The 20,039-nt window shown below is 43.1% G+C and overlaps 1 protein-coding gene across 1 annotated transcript; it reads left to right on the top strand.

Moving 5' to 3' along the window:
- The first annotated feature begins 1,344 nt into the window (after positions 1-1,344).
- Positions 1,345-11,254, top strand: LOC310771974 (uncharacterized protein). The gene is made up of 7 exons (XM_083664462.1): positions 1,345-1,419; positions 2,326-2,421; positions 3,924-4,019; positions 5,720-5,821; positions 5,927-6,032; positions 7,306-7,422; positions 10,108-11,254. The coding sequence occupies exons 1-7, from the start codon at positions 1,362-1,364 to the stop codon at positions 10,184-10,186; spliced, it is 654 nt and encodes a 217-aa protein (XP_083520588.1). The 5' UTR covers positions 1,345-1,361; the 3' UTR covers positions 10,187-11,254.
- The last annotated feature ends 8,785 nt before the right edge of the window (positions 11,255-20,039 follow it).

Genomic DNA, 20,039 nt, shown 5'->3' with positions numbered 1-20,039 from the left:
GCTCAGGTACAAACCTACACAAACAGCTGTGACTGTCCTCCAGGCTATCCTGGTCTGGGCTGCTCAGGTACAAACCTACACAAACAGCTGTGACTGTCCTCCAGGCTATCCTGGTCTGGGCTGCTCAGGTACAAACCTACACAAACAGCTGTGACTGTCCTCCAGGCTATCCTGGTCTGGGCTGCTCAGGTACAAACCTACACAAACAGCTGTGACTGTCCTCCAGGCTATCCTGGTCTGGGCTGCTCAGGTACAAACCTACACAAACAGCTGTGACTGTCCTCCAGGCTATCCTGGTCTGGGCTGCTCAGGTACAAACCTACATGTGAATTGCAGCATAATAACATTTGCCATTTGGTGGATGCTTTAAACAGGACATGAAACATTTGATCATATGACTCTAGTTCATTTTCATTTCATTTAACTTCAGACAAGACAGGACACTGCTTTCAAGTCTGAAATTTACCCAGAAAGATAAAAAATATTTCACCTTTTCACCAACTAAGGCACTGCTAGATAATGTCACTAGGTTGACTGTACAGTTCTCTACAGTTTCTGCTGTACACATTGACTGTATATTAGTATTATTACAGTAAGTACAGTAGGCCGATTGAGGTGTTATCTGCCCAGATGGCTTTTTTTTTAGCATGTGCATTATAATGCCCCCTGTTTCTCCATGTTTCTGCCCTGTGGGCATATTTTAATTAAATGTTTGGTTTCTGGGGGTATTTTCATAAGAATCTTGAGCCCAAACTGGAAATTATTATTATTATTATTATTATTATTATTATTATTATTATTATTATTATTATTATTATTATTATTATTATTATTATTATTATTATTTTACCTGCATCATGCTCTTTAAGGGTTTTCACCAAAATATGGATACAGGCTCTGAATAAGATGTAGCGTGTTTTCATGAAATGAGAAATTGAGGAGATTAACTGCAGACATCAGTCAAGATGGTGTCAGGAAAGAAAACGTGGGAAAAAGTGAACAGTGAGCACACTCCAAAAAAAAAAATATAACTTCAGTGCACGGCACAAACAATATCAAGTCACAGCAGGAAACGCCAGCACACAAAAAAGTATTTTTAAAGGTTTAATACCTGTAGTCTGGGTAGGGCAGTAGCACAGCACAAACAGTTTCGGCACACAGGCCTTCCTCAGGAAAAAAAACGTCACATCATCCAGGGACTTAAATCTTTTTTAAATATCTTTCCTTTTCTTCCAAAGGTCCTAGTCTTGTTTAATAGCGCTTTATCACAGTCAAGTCTCAAAGGGCTTAACATACCATATACCACCTGGTTGTGTGTTTCAGCCATGTGCTCCCCGCCCTGTGCCCATGGAGGGACCTGTATGCGCTGGAACAGCTGCTTGTGTCTGACTGGCTGGACTGGATCTGGCTGCCACACAGGTACGCTGGCTCTGACACATCACACAGTAGAGGCCCATGCGAGAACTTTATTGCACTTTTTTTTTTACACTCGATCAAACTAAAGCCCCCCCCCCCCCCAGTGTATTTTGTAATTTCTAAGAAATTCCATGTCGTGCTGTGTTTTTCCCTGCTGTGTTGATTAGCCACAGTGTTCGCCAGTTTATTTTGTTGACAAATAACCTTATTTTGGGCTCAAAGTCCTAAAAATAAGCTGTTGGTAAAAATGGGTGATGATGTCAGACATGATGGTTGTTGATTCCAGTTGAGTAACTGTGTTCACCAGGCTCAAAACGCCGCCCATAATCACTTTGAACCAGTTTGAGTTACGCTCTTTCCATTAAGCCCACCAGCGTTGATGTATATTGGCTAGTTGTTGATATTATAACAATATTGTGACTCAAAAACTGCAAACAATAGCTGCTTTAATGCATCTTCATAGTTTTTATTATTGTGGTTCTTCCTATTTCATCTTTATTTACCATGCTCCCACATTTAATTTGTTTTCCTCTCTCTCCTGTTCATTCCTCTTTCACTCCCCTGCCTCTCTCTCTTCTGTCTCTCCATCTGTCTCTCTCTGTCTCCCTCTGTCTGTCTCTGTCTGTCTCTCTCTCTCTCTGTCTCCCTCTGTCTGTCTCTGTCTGTCTCTCTCTCTCTCTCTCTCTCTCTCTCTCTCTCTCTCTCTCTCTCTCTGTCTCTCTCTGTCCATCTCTGTCTGTCTCCCTCTGTCCATCTCTGTCTGTCTGTCTCTCTCTGTCTGTCTGTCTGTCTGTCTGTCTGTCTGTCTGTCTGTCTGTCTGTCTGTCTGTCTGTCTGTCTGTGTGTGTCTCTCTGTGTCTCTCTCTGTCCTGCTCTGGCTGTGTGTGTCTCTCTCTGTCTCTCGCTCAGCGGTGTGTGAGTTGCCATGTGCTAATGGTGGTCGCTGTGTGGGGCCTGATTCCTGCCAGTGTCCCTCTGACTACACCGGTCCCCAGTGCCTCTTACGTGAGTAACACAGCTGTCAGCACATCTGGCATACATGCATCAGTTAGTTAGTTTTATTTTTGCACAATTTCAAAAATACACAAGGTGACAAAGATAACATAATGTACAGTGCAGGGAGAGGCAGAAAACCCATTGGGGTTATTTGAAGCCTCACCTGAAAGCTCACAATGTTATAGAGAAGACAAAACAAGTTAAACGACATAATAGAAAAATAATATGACTACATAAAATAGATGGCAAGCTAATAACAGCATATATCAACAAGAACAACAAGAACATCAAAATAAAGGCAAAAAATGTGTCTGTCTATCTATCTATCTATCTATCTATCTATCTATCTATCTATCTATCTATCTATCTATCTATCTATCTATCTATCTATCTATCTATCTATCTATCTGTCTATCTATTATCTGTCTGCCTGTCTATTATCTATCTGTCCGTCTATCTGTCTGTCTATCTATCTATCTATCCATCTATCCATCCATCCATTATTTATAGCAGTCTAAACTAGGGATGGTCCGATCCGATACTCAGGATCGGTATTGGAACTGATCCGGCCAAAATCACTGGATCGGATATCTGAGGGGGAAAAGAAGTAGAATCCGATCCGATCCATAGCCGGCCCTAAATTATCACGTAAATGCTTCACTAAACTCTGAGCAATGCGCCGTCACGGTGATTGGTTTTAAATGATCCTGTTTAATGTGTTTGGGCAGAGAGTTCCACATTTTGACCCCCTGAACAGTGAGGGCTGTTTGTCCTAGGGAGGTTTTCTAGAGTGGCGCTTTGCAGTTCCCTGCGACAGCGCCTCTGGTGGCTGTATCTGAAGCCATATCGCATTTACCATATCGCCGAGAACATGCAGTGCCTGTTCATGTATACATTTATAGATGAGTTTTATCTTAGTGAAACCAATGAAGTCATCAAAACTTAAAATATTAGTTTTTCGATGACTCGGCAGTGGTGGAACATAATTGGCTTCCTGTCCATAATTTTTATTGCGTGATTGTATAACATCCCAAGAGGTCTGATTACAGTCGGGCCAGCCTGGGACCAAACAGTTGCACAATAACTCAAGTATGATAGAATCATAGAGTGCATATAGATGTTTGCAGCATAAAATGGTAGACAGTTCCTAATAATTCTGAACGTATATACAGTAGGTCTGCTTTTACAACTCACCATCTGAATATGTTTCTCAAATTTTAGGTGAGTATCTAACATCACCTATACCAGTCTTTTTTAATTCCTACAATTTTATGGGGTTTTGTAGGTGGAGAATTTCACATGGCTAACACCATTACAGAGAAGAAGAAAATAGTTCACTAATCATCTAAAAACCTACAAGCAGCTGATAATTGTGTAACCTGCAAGTATTGTTTTCGTGTGTGTGTGTGTGTGTGTGTGTGTGTGTGTGTGTGTGTGTGTGTGTGTGTGTGTGTGTGTGTGTGTGTGTGTGTGTGTGTGTGTGTGTGTGTGTGTGTGTGTGTGTTTTCCAGCCCTCTGCACACCTGCCTGTCAAAACGGGGGAAGATGTGTTGATGTCAACAAGTGCACATGTGTCAGTGGGTGGCAGGGAGCTCGTTGCCAGATAGGTGAGGTGCTACACTCTGTTAGTGTATCTGTCCAGTGTCACAATTTCACAAAACTGAGATATGACCTGTTTCTCTTAGTCGTCCTGTGGTGAAGACAACGGTTGGGTAAACTATGATCTCCTGCTCGTGAGCACCATGATGTGAATGAATATAAAGAAAAACACACTCAGACCTTTTCGGAGCAGCCATGTTGAGCTATCAAAGCAGGGCAAACACAGAATAACATTAATGATGGTTCCATTCCAGGTTCCACTGCCAGGACCCTCATCAATGTTATTGGTTACACCTGTGTTTACTCTGCTTTGACACTCAAAATGGATGCTGTGAAAACGGTCTATCATATTTTCAGAGTAGTTTTGAATTTGTTTGTCTAAAAAGACTAAATCAGAAACTAGAGCAGAGGGACTCTTCCTCCTCCTTCCCTCTGGCCGCTGATCACAAATAAAGGCCTATTTATTCTCATGGTCATTTTGGTCAGGGGCATTGACAGGAACCCTAACATACATGTCTTTGATGGTGGGAGGACGGGGAGAACATGCAAACTCCACACAGAAACCTGGGATGGACTGGGGTTCAAACCTTCTTGCTGTGAGCCAACAGTGCTAACCACTGAGCCACCGTCCTGGTATTTGTTTGTATCTCATCCAATTGTGGTTTTTGATTGAAATTTGGCCCAATGACAGATTTGACAGATATTCAAGCCCCTTCGGGGGCAATACCAGACTTGAACCCCTGGTATTGCCGCTTGTGGCTAGATTTCTTATTCTTATTATTTTCCTTCTTCCGGAAAAACTGTATACACGTCAGAAACCCAAAGGCCCACAGTAACCAAACTTTGCACATAGGTTGGAAATGTCACCCACTACTCAGAAACAAAAAATTACAACAATCTACCAATCTTTGGCGATATAACAGCCTATTCCACGTTTTGACAATGTTAATGTAATATAGAGACTTGGGTCGAGGACATAAATTTGGGCAAAGAGAGGCTGGGCACCTGATTCAGCCTGGAGCGGCCCCATTCGCTGGACTACCCTGCCTTGGAAAATCACAGAGGGAGAGAATTTGGAGAATGTTCGCTCTCATACAGCAAGACTGGAGACTGAGAGTGTTCTCTGTTCTGTCTGTTCTCTAGATGCCCTAGAACTTTTTCCCATTCTCATACTTTTTAAGTGGTGCAGCCGCTTCTATTCTTGAACCCCTGGTATTGCCACTTGCCGCTTTTTTCCAGAGTCAGACTACTGTATACAAGATACAAGATACATTACCCACACCAGGGGAAAATGACAATGAATGTGATGACAACTGGCAGGCAATTAGACAGATAAGCTTGGCAAATGATTTTTATGTGAAAAGAAAGGATTCAATTATATTTATTAACACTACACTAAACATAATTATAAAATCTAATAAAAAATATATTCTTTATTTATTATAACTGAATCATTTCCTTCCCAATAAAGATGATTTTTAAGCATTTCCATTAATTTGCTGAGGCCCCCTGGTGGCCCCCAGGGGGTCCCGGCCCTTATTTTGAAAACCACTGGTCTACTCCACTGCTGTTTGGATGTGAATGTTACTCTAGGTCACTGTCTGCTGTACCCTGTAGCTTGTATTGATTTACCAAATCAAACCAAACCCATTTTCCCAAACTAAAACTAAACTAATGTTGCTAACTGTTGGTCCCTCTGTCTCCTCAGAGCCTGTGCAGTGTCACAAACCATGTAAGAATGGTGGTGTGTGTGTGGGCCTCAATAGATGTCGCTGTGCCAGTGGATTTACAGGGAGTCTCTGTGAAACCGGTGAGTGTGTGTGTGTGTGTGTGTGTGTGTGTGTGTGTGTGTGTGTGTGTGTGTGTGTGCTATAAGACCTTTGCCTTGCACTAAGCCAGTTTGTTTGGGTCATAGCGGTGACCACGCCCTGTGTGCCGCCTTGTCAACATGGAGCCACCTGCAGTCCTCACAACACCTGCACCTGTCCAGAAGGCACCACAGGCCTGCGCTGTGAGAGACTGTAAGTAGGAACAACAGAGACTATAAGTGGAGTGTTCCTTTAATAGAGACGAGTAAGCCAGCTAATTTGGAGCCAATATCCAATGGAAACGTCTATTAAAGAGGTATTATAAAACGACTCTCTCAAATCAAGCAATCTCATTGGTTCACAGCTGTGGTATATTTAGCGTATACCACAGCTAGAGATGCATCCCCGAAACACTCCGCCTCTGAGAAAAATGGTAGCTAGCTAGCTAGCTTGCTAGCCTCGCAAACGGGGGCTCCTAAGCAAACCCTGTGTCACCATAATACCCAGAGTGCCTTGCGGTAGTATTTACTGTTGTCTCCTGCTAGTGACGTCATCAGTATGCGAGAGCTGAGATAGCTAGCTAACAGTAACAACGTTCACTAGCTGCTTACCGAAATGGAAACATTTGAGGTTATATTAACTTCGACCTCCGGGGTGGCTTATATATGGACGAGTGGATTGAGCAGTGCCTACTGGACACGTTATCTCCAGAAAAAAAGCCACCTAGCCTCGGACCTAACGTTAACTTAGTTGTTTGTCACCAAGCCTGTCTAGCTGAGTTCAGCAACTGTGTTGGTTGTGTAGCTGGAGCCAGGAGGGACTATTGTATTATGTGGAGAGTATGATTTATGAATAACAGTCATTTAAATTAGAGTTGTTTATTCCTTTCATATTGCCATATATACTTGGTAACCACTTAATAAAAGCAATAGCTCATATCAGGCAGTGATATATGATTATTATACTAAGCTTATACTAATACTATGCTTGGTATAATAAGCATAGGCTATACCACGGCCTGTCGTGAGCTATTGCTTAGATATAGCACAATTGGGGATGGGACAATACAGTATATTGAAATGCAATATATTGTGATGGAAAATTGTGCCAATACATACATAGATACATCTTGGGGGCAGAAAAAAATAATTGCAACATTATCCACATTTTATTCTGCTATAGTAATCCCAAATCAGATGGCTGTCCCATCACAGTTTCACAAGTCCATGGAAATGATATTATTTGCACTTTGTAATGACATTTCTAAAGTATTTACATTCTAGCAAGCCTTGCTAAGAATAGCTCATCATTGGTGGAGTCATTAGTAAATTTAGTATTGATCAAGGCAGTGAAGATATTATGTATCACATCTATATTTCTCATCTATTTGCCTCTGTGTGTGTGTGTGTGTGTGTGTGTGTGTGTGTGTGTGTGTGTGTGTGTGTGTGTGTGTGTGTGTGTTCCTGTGTGCGTGTGCATGCACTAGGACATGCCCTGTGGTCACCACGGTGGTGAGTATGGCTCGAGCGGTGAGGAAGGGTTTTAGGGAGAGTTATGTTGACCGCTGTGGACCACTGGGAGTTCAGCTGTGCACCAAATACAGGTGACCAAGCATTCATTATCTCATATGCTCCACATATTGTTTTAATTTGTCTTGTATCTATATTATTAATGCACTAACCACCCATCTGACACAAATAGTCTAAAGCACGTCATAAAATATTTTTATTAAATAGTTCAGGTTCATTATAAACCATGGCATAAAAATACGAAATGAAATTATATACAGTGACGGATCAGTGGTGAGACTAGGCAGTATCCCCTCAACTCAAATAATGGTAATGTTAACCTATGTATTTCTGGCTGTTTGATCATTGAATAAGGTTGAATTGCTTGGTGAAATTATGATGCTGTGCCATAAGAAGGCTTGAGAGGGCGACCTTTTCTATCTTGCTTCCGGAAGGAAGTGGTTCCGGTGTGAGGCGGACAGTGTTCACGAGGAGGACAGAGTAGCAGGAGCTACTTGGATGTTACTTAACTTAATATTTTAGTCTTGCCATTTGGCGAGGGACACCTGACCGAGGAAGGCCTGGACGGCTCTCACTTCTGAAGAAGATGACATTAATGCTGTTCAGCTGAAAGAAGAGAGGCGACCAGATGGTGTCAGACATCCTGCCCCAAGACTCAGGTAGTTTCAGCTGAGTTCAATGGTTAAACAGCCTAGCTTTCTTGTAATCTTTGTCAATGCATGTTACAGTAGTCGGTGGTGCCAAGATTCCCTAGACACAAGAGTAATTAAGAAGCTGAAAGCTGACGTTGTAACAATACATAAAAGATTAAGTTAGGTCGCAATAAAACAGCAGAACTTGCAGAATCTCACTACTATAATAAGGTGGCTGGGGGTGCCCGGCTGCGGAGGTGCACAATTGCTCAACTGTTGAGCGCAAAGCGTGCTGCGCTAGAAATGGGCACGTGATATTTCTAGTCATATTAGTTTGTACAAACAGCATCTAGCTTCTAATTCTGCAATTCTTTCAAATACCAGACAGCAATTAAAAGCAACTTGGGCCAACTAACACATTAATACAAATGTATGCGCACACATGCACGTACGTGCGCGCACACACACACACACACACACACCTACACACACCTACACACACACACACACACACACACAACACACACACACACACACACACACACACACACACACACACACACACACACACACACACACACACACACACACACACACACACACACACACACACACACACACACACACACACACACACACACACACACACACACACACACATTGAAGTAAACATCTTTCTTTTTGAGTCCCTTATTGAGATCAGTAGTGACCACCACCCACTTTTCCACAGTTCCGGGTCCAGAAGAGAATCCCCCATTCATTTTCACCATAGATGTTTTAAAAAATCCTTCTATGAATTTTAAATTTTTTCTATATCTGGCTCTGTCTGAAGGTCGCAAGGAAGGCTTCACTGATGACATCACTCACTGTCGAAACTGTAGTTTTTTTTAGTTTTGGTCAGAGTGAAATGTTGTGTGGTCTCTCCCGATTCTAAATATAGCTGAACCGTTTGGTTTGACGAAGTAAAACTATTTTTATAAGCATTTTACAAAAATGTCTATGGGTAACTGACAAGTGAGAGGATGAGAGTGAGTAACTGACAGGTGAGAGGATGAGACTGAGTAACTGACAGGTGAGAGGATGAGAGTGAGCGACAGAGTGAGTAAACTAACAGGTGAGAAGATGACAGTGAGTAACTGACAGGTGAGAGGATGAGAGTGAGTAACTGACAAGTGAGAGGATGAGAGTGAGTAACTGACAAGCGAGAAGATGACAGTGAGTAACTGACAGGTGAGAGGATGAGACTGAGCGACAGAGTGAGTAAACTGAAATGGGCACGTGATATTTCTAGTCATATTAGTTTGTACAAACAGCATCTAGCTTCTAATTCTGCAATTCTTTCAAATACCAGACAGCAATTAAAAGCAACTTGGGCCAACTAACACATTAATACAAATGTATGCGCACACATGCACGTACGTGCGCGCACACACACACACACACACACACCTACACACACCTACACACACACACACACACACAAACACACACACACACACACACACACACACACACACACACACACACACACACACACACACACACACACACACACACACACACACACACACACACACACACACACACATTTAAATTATTTATTTATGTCCACATAAATACAGAGTACAGAAGGACATAAACACTAATAATGCAGTCAGATGCTGGGAGACAGTTAGTTACAAAAGTGTATAGTTGGCGACCACAGTAATGCGTCGCCTGTTTAAATGCAGCATGGATCGTAGAGACCAGGCACATTGTCCAAACCACACTCCACAGCATCATTTTGCATCTACTGCATTAACGACGGCAGTCACGACGGGTGTGTAGCTCAGATGTTCAAATTGTGCTGCGTGCCTTCACCTGCCGCCGCCATGCTCCTCCGCCATGACATACACACACACACACACACACACACACACACACACACACACACACACACACACACACACACACACACACAGAAACACAGACACACACACACACACGCACACACACACACACACACACACACACACACACAGACACACACACACACACACACACACACACACACACACACACACACACACACACACAGACAGACAAATGGAATAGTACTCAATCTGCTGTGTGTGGTTGTGGTTTCAGGATAAACCAGGCGCGTGTTTACCTGCAGGCCTACAGGGTGGGCTACAAAATCCAGTGTCCAAATAAGAAGGGGAGATGACTGGCACTGCTCCTCTAGCCGAGGAACGCAACACAACACTATGGCTGCACCCACCAGGCATGACAAGGCAACATTCCTGCTAATGAAATAAAAATATAACTGAATCGGTGCAAATGTGCTGTGGGGCAACTTGGGCAGTTTTGCCTTTCACTGTTGCCTGAAAAAGTTGAGATGTTTCTTTGTTTTCTTGTCCTCATCAGACATTATGTATGTATCATGTGGGAATGAGATTTTACATCTACCCAACTTCACCTTTTAGGCCCATTCACATCTAGAACAATAACTATACAAAAGGAACTATAAACTATTAATGAGATATTGTTGCACCTGAAAAATCACTGAGATTGTACCAACAATATAATTATAGTTATTGATTTGTATCTTTTTTTAGTAATAGTTATCCCCCTGGGTTCCATTGAGGAATAGTTACGTTTACAGACATTTTATGAAAACTGAGCATTGAAACAGACGAGTCTGCTGAATGTGAAATGTTGAGGCATATAAGACTTGACTGTACCATAAAGGCTGTTTAATTAGTCTGTGACTAAGTGCGGTGACAGACAGAAATTGTGTTTGTAAAGTCTGGGCTGAATATTATCACATAATAGGCTACTTTACTTTTCACAAATTGTTCAATTCATTATTTGTGATGCAATGCAACATTTTTGTATTATCTTTATACAGAATGGTCTCTTAATACTAGATGTGTCATAGTTTTGTAATATCATTCTTTATTATGTTACTTTTTGCATTCAGTTATTCAGTCCTCATTCATTTAGTCTTGTTGTTCATACTCTGTTCTAACTCTGCTGTCATTCCAGACCCAGCCACTCCCACCTGCCTGTCTTCCCTCAGTAGTTTCACCTGTGTGCCAATCATCCCCACTCACCTGCTCCTCATTCCCTAATCAGCTCCCTAGTATATCTTCATGTCCATTCCACCAGCTCTCTGCCAGATTGTAATTGCCATCCACCGAGAAACAGCTCAGCTCCATAGCATTTGGATTTTTGATCTTGTTCTGTATTTTCTGCCTCAGTTAACCTTTTGGAATCTTGCCTGTTTTGTTTGTTGGAGTTTGTTTTGGAGTAAAGACTTTTGACTTTGGAAACTTGTCTCTTGAGTCGTGCATTTGGGTCCAGGTTTTGTATCTGATCGTGACAAGATGAGGTTCAGTGCCTAATGATGGTGACAGTAAAGTAAGAAAGAGTCAGAATGTTACTGCAAGTTCCTTAAGAGTTAAATTTGGAGAAATATTGAAAATGATAAAGATGAACTGTATTCACACAATTGTCTCATACCTTGGACTCTCAAAACTTTGTGTTAATTGGAATGCCAAACATCATTTGACCATTTTTATTTCCTCAATGTTTTAATGATAATAGAGGAGGAGAGACAGAAGTAGCATGTCGAAGTGACAGCAAAACCATTTTTATTCTTATTTCTATACCCTGAGGGGTACGCTACAATAACATTACCCGCTTGGGCATTTCATTTCCTTGGTAATTTATCTCATGCTAATCTATGATTGGTTGAAAAACATGCAATTCACAGGGAACAGTGAAGCCTCAACCGCCCTCACAATCACTACCAATCAATTGATTTATTCAACCAAATTGGTTGTTGATTGATAGATTGGTAAGATTGACATTGTGTTGTCCAATGATGAAGACTATCAACGCTGAATCCAGCTCCACTACTAGGAAGCGATGACATCAAAGTAAGGGTGTTGTGGTCGGGGTGGATGGAGGGTGTAACCACCTGCTTTTCACACCAGAGAGCTGGGTTCAAGTCCTGGTCATGATCACAGTGTTTCCAAAGTCCTCCCTTGTGTTCGAGCTCAGGACCCGCCACATATATATATATATATATATATATATATATATATATATGGTGTCTGCTTTAGAAAGAAGGCCCAATTCATGAATGCAATCCCATTAACAATAAATGGAATAAGCCTTGAAAGCACTGCAACAATGATCTCTGACAGATGTCTTGGAGAAGTTTTGTATTTTCACCACTTGGGGGTGCTGTCTCTCCTGCTTTTGGCTGAAGGGAAAAGAAACTGACATCCAGTGTTTGACTGAAACACAAGTCCTCCCTCATCCTGAATGAACTCACACGGCTGTCGTCCAATCATCACACTTTATTTCATCATTCAGCTCATTCATCCCGCCAGACTGCTTCTCAAGATTTAACAGAGCGTGTGACAGTGAGGGCCACAGTAAAAAATAATACACATAAAACACAAGATTAAAAATAAATAAATACATCAAATCTGACTTCAACATTGTGCTTATTATGCCCTAAAAGGTTTGAAGTTGAAACTCTGTTTCCACTGCTCCTGCTGAAAAAGAGCATATCCCAGCTGGTTGCTAGTTTTAGCTGGTCTTAGCTGGTGGTGTTAGGCTGGTTTAGATGTTTACCAAGCTGGTCAGGCTGGTCTACCAGCTTAGAGTGTGTTTTGGGCACTTTCTTTGCTGGTCTTGCTGTGAACATGACCTGCAGCTCTGACTCCTCTGATGTCACCAACAGGAAGCAGCTGCAGTCCGATGTCACCAACAGGAAGCAGCTGCAGTCCGGTGAGGGAAACATACTGGAGATTCAGAAACCAAAACTCTCCAGAAAACTACAATCATGGAGTCTGGTGGATTCAAACGTGAACGCCGCCAAGCCGTCACACTGTTTCCGTGTGACCTTAAAGCAGCGTTGTGTTTTGTTGCATTCAGGTCACATGGGGAAAAGTGTAAGAGAACAGCAAGAGTCTCGTTGCTTCAACTTGGAAGCGTTCACATGTTTAACTGACCAGAGATTCAACCTCCTGTGTTATTCTGATATGTCAGCTCTGTTTGGGTTCTGTCACTTGACAGCCGGACACTTTCCTCTGAACAGCACTGATACATAAAAGCCTCTAAAGTCAAACTGCTGTCTGAGTGGAGGGAAGTTTCTCCTGTAAAGTCCCAAAAAAAGGAAGCTAGTGTAACAGCGGCCACATTCAGACACACTCATTAGGGCTTTTCACACAGCGCATCCTTAGCCTAGTTATCTTAACCCTGGGCTAACAGCTGGCCCAGGTTTAGCTTAAACCCTGTTCACACAGACATTTAACCCATGGCTAACTCGGCCCAGGGCTAATGTCCCCAATGATTCACACAGCATTCCTATTAGCCCAGGGCTTACATGTCTGAATATTCTATGGTAATAACAAACAATGCCATGCATCGTTGCTTAGCAACGTTCAGAAGGAGAAGATTGATTTGATTAGACAACAGACAAATAACAGAAAAGTGTTCTAACCCTGTTCACCCAATCAACAGATAACCCTGGTTTTAAACCATTTTCTGGGGATACCCCTGAAATGTCGGGGTTAACCCTGTTCCGGAGCAGGGCCAGCTAGCCCTGGGCTAAAGTCTGGGTTAGCCCACTTTCGAATGTGCCAGGATTATTTGTGCCAGTGTGAAAGCTTTCTTAGCCTGGGGCTAAATGTAGTGTGAATGTGAGAAGCCTGGAGGTTCTGAATGCACATCGCTCACCTTTTGGCAGTAAACTCTTTGATACATTTCAGCAAAAACAATGAAAGACCACATGAAACTGTGTGTGTGTGTGTGTGTGTGTGTGTGTGTGTGTCTGTGTGTGTGTGTGTGTGTGTGTGCGTGTGTGCGTGTGTGTGTGTGTGTGTGTGTGTTGTTTGGGCTGAACCCAGCAGACAGGACGAAGCTGTTTCTCTCTGCGAAGCTTTAGAGAAGGCACAGTGGCAAAGCTGAAAACTCTTTAAAAATGTAAGAAAATACCTGTTTCATGTTAAAGCATGTTTTTGGACTCCAATCATTCAAAGTACAACGAGACACAGATGAAAGATAGAAGAAGTCAGTCTCTGTCTCCATTTTCTTCATCTGTCTGTAGACGGGAAGTTTGTACAGCAGTCATATTGTCCGTGTGGGTCCGGGGGCCGGTGGTGTCCCGGTCGGTGTTCACCCTCCTCGCCTCTCCTCGCTCCTACACACACAGATTTTCCTGGTTTTAAAGGCTGCATTACAGTAAAGTAATGTTATTTTCTGAACTTACCAGACTGTTCTAGCTGTTATATTCAGGGATGGTCTGAAAAAGTCAACGTCAACTTGGTGGCGAGGCAGAAAAACAGGAGGCTAGCTTCGCTCATAACAGAGCTATTTCATAGAAGTTGAATTTACTTGCACACATTGTACTCACAATGAGATGAAAATAGGAAAGAATGTAGGCTATAGTTTCTTCTTTATCAAAGTTTTCACAACATAACCGCTCAGCTCCGCGGCTCAGTAAACTGTCTGCGCACTTCTCATGTGAATATGCGTTTGTTTAAAGTCACTTGGTGTCCTGTTTGAGTGGTGTTTGCCATGTTTATGCACCGTGATTGGCTTGAAGGTCCAAACACCACCCAGCTAGAGGCCATCTCACAAAGCAACACACCTATTACTTACACACAATAACAGCACGTTCTCAACCTGGGGGTCGAGAACCCCCCCAGGAGGTCGCAAGATAATGGGGGGGGGGGGCACGAGATGATGTCTATTTTTCCTCTTTTTTTCTTGTGAAATACAGAATAGTTTTCCACCTCTCTGTCTCCTCTGATAACGAATCAAATGAAACCAGCTGAAAAGGGAAAATGTGCAGTCTGCAGACCGCGTGGAGACAGTGCTCCTTTTAAGGGATCACGCGACAGAAAGGTTGAGAAGGGCTGTTCTAGACCACGGACCAACAGAGCAACAAGCCAACCAAACATGACAGCAGCCCGACAGGCCAACCAAACATGACAGCAGCTGGTGACACTGAGCAGTCCCTCATGTGTGGAGGGGAGGCTAACCAGGAGCTGAGCTGCTGCAGTGGAGGCTGGACTGTCGGAGCTTCATGGAAACAGTTGCTGCAGAGTGCAGACTTTACTGTACTGTTTTCACTAGGGATGGGCATTTTAAGTAATTTAAATATTCGAGTTTATCACATTAAATCTCACATTAAATGATTATTAGAGTAAAAAAAAATCGAATGTAGGAATATGGTCCAAAATGAACAAATACTGTGTGGTAGGCCTACGCACAGGTGCTGAGGACCAAACGCTTTGTGGTAGGCCTACAGTACTCACAGGTGCTGAGGACCAAACACTGTGTGGTATAGGCCTACAGTACTCACAGGTGCTAAGGAACAAACACTGTGTGGTATAGGCCTACAGTACTCACAGGTGCTGAGGAACAAACACTGTGTGGTATAGGCCTACAGTACTCACAGGTGCTGAGGATCAAACGCTGTGTGGTATAGGCCTACAGTACTCACAGGTGCTGAGGACCAAACACTGTGTGGTATAGGCCTACAGTACTCACAGGTGCTGAGAAACAAATGTTTGTGGTAGACCTACAGTACTCACAGGTGCTGAGGAACAAATGTTTGTGGTAGGCCTACAGTACTCACAGGTGCTGAGGAACAAACACTGTGTGGTATAGGCCTACAGTACTCACAGGTGCTGAGGAACAAACACTGTGTGGTATAGGCCTACAGTACTCACAGGTGCTGAGGAACAAATGCTGTGTGGTATAGACCTACAGTACTCACAGGTGCTGAGGAACAAATGTTTGTGGGTGCTGAGGAACAAACACTGTGTGGTATAGGCCTACAGTACTCGCAGGTGCTGAGGAACACATGTTTGTGGTAGGCCTACAGTACTCACAGGTGTTGAGGAACAAACACTGTGTGGTATAGGCCTACAGTACTCACAGGTGCTGAGGAACAAACACTGTGGTATAGGCCTACAGTACTCACAGGTGCTGAGGAACAAATGTTTGTGGTAGGCCTACAGTACTCACAGGTGCTAAGGAACAAACACTGTGTGGTATAGGCCTACAGTACTCACAGGTGGTGAGGAACAAATGTTTGTGGTAGGCCTACAGTACTCACAGGTGCTGAGGAACAAACACTGTGTGGTAGGCCTACTCACAGGTGCTGAGGAACAAATGATGTGTGGTAGGCCTACAGTACTCACAGGTGCTGAGGACCAAACACTGTGTGGTATAGGCCTACAGTACTCACAGGTGCTGAGGAACAAACACTGTGTGGTATAGGCCTACAGTACTCACAGGTGCTGAGGAACAAATGTTTGTGGTAGGCCTACAGTACTCACAGATGCTGAGGAACAAATGGTTGTGGTAGGCCTACAGTACTCACAGGTGCTGAGGAACAAACACTGTGTGGTATAGGCCTACAGTACTCACAGGTGATGAGGAACAAACACTGTGTGGTATAGGCCTACAGTACTCACAGGTGCTGAGGAACAAATGTTTGTGGTAGGCCTACAGTACTCACAGGTGGTGAGGAACAAATGTTTGTGGTAGGCCTACAGTACTCACAGGTGCTGAGGAACAAATGTCTGTGGTAGGCCTACAGTACTCACAGGTGCTGAGGAACAAACACTGTGTGGTAGGCCTACTCACAGGTGCTGAGGAACAAATGATGTGTGGTAGGCCTACTCACAGGTGCTGAGGAACAAATGATGTGTGGTAGGCCTACTCACAGGTGCTGAGGAACAAATTATGTGTGGTAGGCCTACTCACAAGTGCTGAGACACAGGCTGGTGCACAGCAGCAGCAGCAGGACCGCCGGGACGCTGGCGCGAGGTGCGGCACCGTTTGGTGTCGTATGCTGGGACGCTGTCTGCTTACACTTCATCCTGAGACAGACACAAACAACACAAACAACATCACAAACAACATCAGACCTGGACCGGGTTACATTCTGCTTTTCATGGCAGTACACATTTTCAATCAAACAAGTGCAAACATTTAGGCCCACGGCGCCACTCCCCCTACGTCCCCTTCTCCCTCGCCCCCCTTCAAACACCACCCATATACCCCTACTCCCACTCCACCTACCCACCCCTCAAATCCTGACTCTCTATCACCTTCGTATCCCTAGCTACGGCAATTTTTCCACTAAACTCACGAAACGTCCATGACTGATTGTCCTGACTTTTCCATATTATGAGCAAAGACGATGGGATTTCAAGCAAGATGGCCCAACTTCAACTCAGTTCCTGTCATTTTGGCACGCGCGTTTTGCTTATGGCTTTCCACGGACATGGCCACTAAGAGATTTTCGGCAGGTCTGAGTCTATTGGAGTCGATGGGAAAAGTCAACGTGATCTCAGGTTATGACAGATCCCTTAGCCCCCATATTCATTAAAGTAAATATTCGGCCCATTCTCCGAAGCCACATATCCTCTGAATATTCTGACACTAAAATGGCATTTTTCAGACAGACTGATCAGGAGAAAATTAAACTTATTCAAGACCTGTCTCTATCTCAGCAACACACTCTCACGAGATTTGGCAACAGGAATGTTAGCAGGGAGCAATTAGCTAAAGCTACATGCGAAGTTCGTTGATGTAGTAGCTAAATCTGTGGCTAGAATTTTAGTTTAGTTTAGTTTCAACTGTATTGAGCTAACAAGGGGCAGCTTTGTGTTTATATGTGTGGTTTGTGCGGAGTTTGGGAACTCACGATCTCCATTTCAAGTTAGCTTGCTAGGTCAGCACTAACCCCCCTTAAAGCCTGCTTGAAGAAGAAAACAAGTGGGGGCGGAGGGGGGAGTAACGAGACTTGAGGAGAGATGACCACGTGACCGTTTGCATTTAACACGTTCACTGCCAATGACGTATTAATCCGTCAAAAAAAATCCAACGGTTGACTGCCAATGACGTATTAATACGTCAAAAAAATTATTTTTCTTTTTTTTGACCGTGGGATGTGCATCTAACCCTTTTACATCTCTTATATAAATATTGGAGCCACCGAACGTTTACAACCCATTCCACCGACCCACTAAGTGGCGACAGTGCTCTCCTGACTAGAGGAAGGCAAGCAAAAAGCAGTGTGAGGAAGCCATTCTCATGAAAATGGATTGGCGAAAACGCTTTCGTTTTCGCGCTGATTGCTGGCGGTGCGGGATTGCAAATTTGCATAATAGATTACGGGTGGAACACACTTTGAAACACGCAGCATAAATATGACCAGAATCGCAAAAGCTTCATCAAAGCTCTCAACCGAAACTCCAAGAAACGAGCGAGTCCATCCAGACTTGGCCAGCGGCCGCCAGCAGACAGGCACAGCAGCAGCAAAGCAGTGAGCCTGGTGACGCGAGGTTACAGCAGCAACAGAAACGAGCTTGTGACACGCCCGCTGCAGCCAAGAAGAACACACACGGAGGGAGGAGTTTGAAGGAGAGGGGTGTTTCCTGCTGTTATGGAGGAAATGACTGTTCAAAACTATTGTTTAGATGTCTGACGTCTTACTGATGCCAAAAATGAATGGTTAAAGTGACTGTTCTATCGAATTTCACAAAAAGCCGTTTATCTCAGAATAAATTTTCAGACGCTGAAACCATGCTGTATTCAACTGCTAATGCTTACATAACTACTAACTCTACAAACTAACTCTTTTAGACAGAGAAAGCACACATTCTATTAGTTCTTTTGAGATATTGTGTGTTCACAAAATCCTAACAGAAACGAATCCTCGGCTCTTGAAAGATGAGCCAGAATCCTCAAAAAAAAACCTTGGCAGAAGCTAACTACAGTATTGAAAAACGGCTGGCAGTGAATGTGTTAAGAGACTGATTGTTAGAATTGGCGGAGCCTGCGGTGGCCCATCTAGATAATAATAGAAGACCTATGTTATGACCCCCCGGTGGGGCCACTGGCCCAGCGCCATGGGGAAAATGCTATACTTTTTCCAGACATTAAATTGTTTTAAAGATGTTGTCTGGTGTGTTCAATATGATTTACGCAGAAAGTTATCTTGCCCTGCTAACTAGGTCATATCACTGTATAGAGGAAGACTGTTCTTCACAGCGACAAATGTCTGAATATGTGAGATGACTGGCAGGGCTCCTGCACACTTTCCATTTTAAAATTCCATATTTTTCCAGGCAGACCCTACTGTATATTCTTGACTGGATGTGATTTTGGTGCAGGGTATTTGATATAATGCATGCTGACAGTGACTGGGTAATAAGAGCATCCCTCTATCTGAACATTATTCTTCACCTCAACAAAAACTCTCGCTTCAAAGTGGTTCGAGAACAACATAAACGCTATGATTAGGTGTGTGTCGGACCTGCACCACAACATTTTCCATACTTTTCCAGACTTTTTGCTTTGTTTTGTTTTCAAATTCAAACTATTCAAGGAAATTATCAAAAAAAATTTTTTTTATTTTTATAGACTTTCAAGACCTGTGTATAGGAACCCTGTAAAACTAGGTGTAATATGTTTGGTTTAGCACTCACAGCTGCTTGTCCAGATAGTCCTTGGTAGTGAGGCAGGCTTGGGTGGCGCTCTCTGCAGACTCCTTGCTGCTCTGGGCTGCGTTGTTGTCGCTCAGGCATGACTGCCAGTTGTGGAAGTTCACAGTCTTGTTGTGCTTAAGCTCCGCGATGTCAGCTGGACCGGAAACAGAACAGAGTCAAAATTATCTGCTTCCAGCTTCTTACATCTGAACATTTTCTGGTTTATTTACTCCTCTATGACAGTAGACTGAATATCTTTGGGTTGTGGACAAAACAAGACATTTGAGAACATCATCTTGGGCTTTGAGAAACACTGATCAATATTTAATAGACCAAACGACTAAATTGATTAATCGAGAAAATAAGCAACAGATTAATCGATACCAACACACTTCCGGATTTGCAGTATAAGAAGTATAACTTCATGTATATTTTCGAGAAATCAAAACACAACTCTGATTAGGTTTCAAGGCTGTCTCAAACTAGTACATGCATATAATGTAATAGAATTACCCTTTTCATCAGCAACCGTTTTGAGGTGGTAAAGAA

This window comes from Poromitra crassiceps, assembly GCF_964638095.1.
Source record: "Poromitra crassiceps genome assembly, contig: HAP1_SCAFFOLD_1651, whole genome shotgun sequence".
In the NCBI taxonomy this organism is placed as follows: domain Eukaryota; kingdom Metazoa; phylum Chordata; class Actinopteri; order Beryciformes; family Melamphaidae; genus Poromitra; species Poromitra crassiceps.
This window is presented reverse-complemented; position numbering and strand designations above follow the sequence as displayed.

What these genes read in the sequence shown, in the direction of transcription:
- LOC310771974 (XM_083664462.1), top strand. Translation starts at nt 1,362, where the DNA reads ATGCGCTGGAACAGCTGCTTGTGTCTGACTGGCTGGACTGGATCTGGC. An exon ending in GGGAGCTCGTTGCCAGATAG is followed by an intron (nt 4,020 to 5,719) that starts GTGAGGTGCTAC and finishes CTGTCTCCTCAG; the next exon opens with AGCCTGTGCAGTGTCACAAA. An exon ending in CAGCTGTGCACCAAATACAG is followed by an intron (nt 7,423 to 10,107) that starts GTGACCAAGCAT and finishes TTGTGGTTTCAG; the next exon opens with GATAAACCAGGCGCGTGTTT.